Raw genomic sequence first — 2,761 nt, forward strand, 5'->3', positions numbered from 1 at the left:
AGTGCAGAAATGATAAACTGGGCGCCTTTGTCTGGATCCCCCTCCTCCCTCCATCTCCCCTACAATAAACACTCTCCCTTTAACGCAGACAGCTGTACGGGGGGGAGTAACCGGGCAGGATAGAACGTTGTGAACGTGCGTTCATTTCTCATTGGGCAGCACAAGAAATAGGGGCGTGGATAGAACGTTCTGTCAGGTCGAGCCTCCGCTTTGTGGGCGTGGCTAGGCTCATTCCTGTATATAAGCGGCCGTGGACGGCAGATAAGTGCCAGTGCCAGGAATGGTGACTCGGACCGGGAGCGCAGCAGTACTGCACTAACTGCGAGCGCACGGGACCAGCACTTACCAACTCTTCATCCGTATTCTGCTATTGGATACATTGTGTCCTTCTGTTCATCAGGCATTTTCCACCTTTCTTCTCCAGCACTGTAAGTATCACATTCATGGGGCTGTTTACTGTTGTTTACTGTTGTCTTTAGTCGTCACTTAGCTGCAGAATGAATGAACCTGACCTGCTTTTGCTTTAGTTGGATCATGTATGTGGAATAGGTTGAGCTTTAGTTTTGTAAACATTCTGCAGATCATCACTTTATAATGCATTGATGACCCTATAGCTCTTGTAATCTGAAGTTAGAGCTTATAGATAAGGTGATAGAAGTCTCCCTCTTCTCATACATTTGGAGTCCAGTAATGTAAACAAGAGTTGCAGTGATGATGATGATGATGATGATCAGTGTTCTCAGGGTTATAGACAACCTCTATTATTGATATGATGCAATGATCTCATCCTGCAGTAATTGACAGGCTGTCTTTTTCTTTGCAGTGATTCCTTGTTTTTGTACCAGCTCTCCGCACATCAGTCATGCCTGCCAGGGGTGGTATCATCTATGCTCTTCCAAGGACTCTGCCATCACCAATCATTGAAGAACCCCAAGACCTGTGGGATGGGAAGTGTGTGGACTTGTCTCAAAGATGTTCCAGCCTCCCTAATTCCGACTGTGAATCCCTTTCGAGCAGCGGCTCATTCTCTGAATCCTCTGAACCCTCTGAATCCTCTGAATGTGGTAAGTAGTGGTTGCATTTCTTCATTATGATCATTGTTAACATTTTGATCTTTTTTTGGTCACTTACATTTGTTTTGTTGAGTCAGGTTTTTAATGTCTAAAGCTGATTTTGAGGGGTTTGGAGATTAATGTTGCCTTCTTTCTTCCATTACAGACTTTGAAGAGTTGGAAGACTTTGAAGACTCTGATAAGATTTCCATACCTGATTCTGAACTGCTTTGTGACCCTGAAGGAGAGCAAATGTGTCCTAACCTTCTGAAAGTCATAAAAAGAAACCTGAACAAAGTAAACATTAATTCTTTCAGATGTTCCAAACTCCTCCTCCCCGATGATGATCTTCTTCGCCGTTTGGGCCAAGAACTGATGCATTTGGCATACCCTGAGCCATGTGGACTCAGGGGTGCAGTTGTTGACCTTTGTGTGGAGCATGGCAAGAAATGCCACACCGTGGCACAGTTAGAGGTCGATCCGTCTGTAGTACCGACTTTCCATATAACCATCCTGCTTAAACTTGACTCTAGGTTATGGCCTAGAATCCAAGGCCTTTTTAGCACTAAACCGGTCCCTGGGTCTGGGCTGTCATTGAAACTCAGCCCCGAGTTTAAGGTTCTGAAAAAGAAACTGTACTGTTCTGAAGAATATGTAGTCGAAGAATGTTTAAATTATATGTGAAAAAAGAATGAATGAAATGTCTAACATGGGCCACTGCAATCGCATGAACGTTTAAAAGGAGTATTTCAGAATTACTGACCGGTTACTTTTATATAAGGGGATTAATGTTTCTGAAACTTTTTTTTTTTTTTTTTTCTTTTTTATGGAGTTTTGTGTTGACCCCTGTGTTGCCAGATTACTGCCATTTTTAGGTCTGGCATCATATGGGTTCACAAATCCACTGACAGTCTTCGTGAAGAAGATTTATATTGCATGAAGTTGTGCACTAATAATGAAATGATCAAGTACATGGTGATGATTATTATACATCTTGTTTTTCCTATGGGGCTTAGAGCACATAGATGTGACTATACATTTGCAGTGGTATGCACACAAGTATTGAAGGATAGCATTAAGTGCATTGGGAGAACTGCAATTATTTTTCTTTTATTTTCCATATGCTTAGGCAGCTGGTCTGCACTAAACGCGGTTTAGCTTTACCTCTCATAGAGGATGAATTATCAAAACTGAGAACCCAAAGTACAATTTCCTTTTGGGACCAAGGTTGCATTTTGTTCTTTACCCCCCCCACCCTTCCCCTCACTACTGAGTCATTGGCAGCTAGAAGAGGTTCTGTTATGTAGCTCTACTGCAGATAACGGTATGTGAAAAGCACTAGTATCATTTCAATTGTGGTTTGAATTCTGACATGCTGCTTTAATAATGTTTACAAAAATATATACACTTGATGTTCAAGTCCAAATCCACACAATGTGCCTTTTTTACCTTTCTAATAAACCATAAGAAAATATTATTGTGTCCTTGTTTTTCTACTTGAAGGCATGTGAATGGTACTTTTTGTATGTTGGGTAATCAAATTCAATCTCCAACCAGCTCATCGAAGGTCTAACTAGCATACTATGGTGCCAATTAAAATAATACTAAGTTGGGTGACTGCAATAAAAATATCAAGCTATGCTATGAAATATCATATACAAATGGATTAGCCACATACTACAGCCAGTATGCACAGTGGCATACCGCTA

At 41.4% G+C, this 2,761-nt stretch overlaps 1 protein-coding gene across 1 annotated transcript; it reads left to right on the forward strand.

The window, feature by feature from the left end:
• Positions 1 to 263: 263 nt before the first annotated feature.
• On the forward strand, positions 264 to 2,526 carry DDIT4 (DNA damage inducible transcript 4). The gene is made up of 3 exons (XM_075347238.1): positions 264 to 428; positions 824 to 1,064; positions 1,219 to 2,526. Exons 2-3 carry the CDS (start codon positions 863 to 865, stop codon positions 1,734 to 1,736), a joined length of 720 nt encoding a protein of 239 aa, XP_075203353.1. The 5' UTR covers positions 264 to 428; positions 824 to 862; the 3' UTR covers positions 1,737 to 2,526.
• The last annotated feature ends 235 nt before the right edge of the window (positions 2,527 to 2,761 follow it).

This window comes from Anomaloglossus baeobatrachus, chromosome 5 (assembly GCF_048569485.1).
Source record: "Anomaloglossus baeobatrachus isolate aAnoBae1 chromosome 5, aAnoBae1.hap1, whole genome shotgun sequence".
In the NCBI taxonomy this organism is placed as follows: Eukaryota; Metazoa; Chordata; class Amphibia; order Anura; family Aromobatidae; genus Anomaloglossus; species Anomaloglossus baeobatrachus.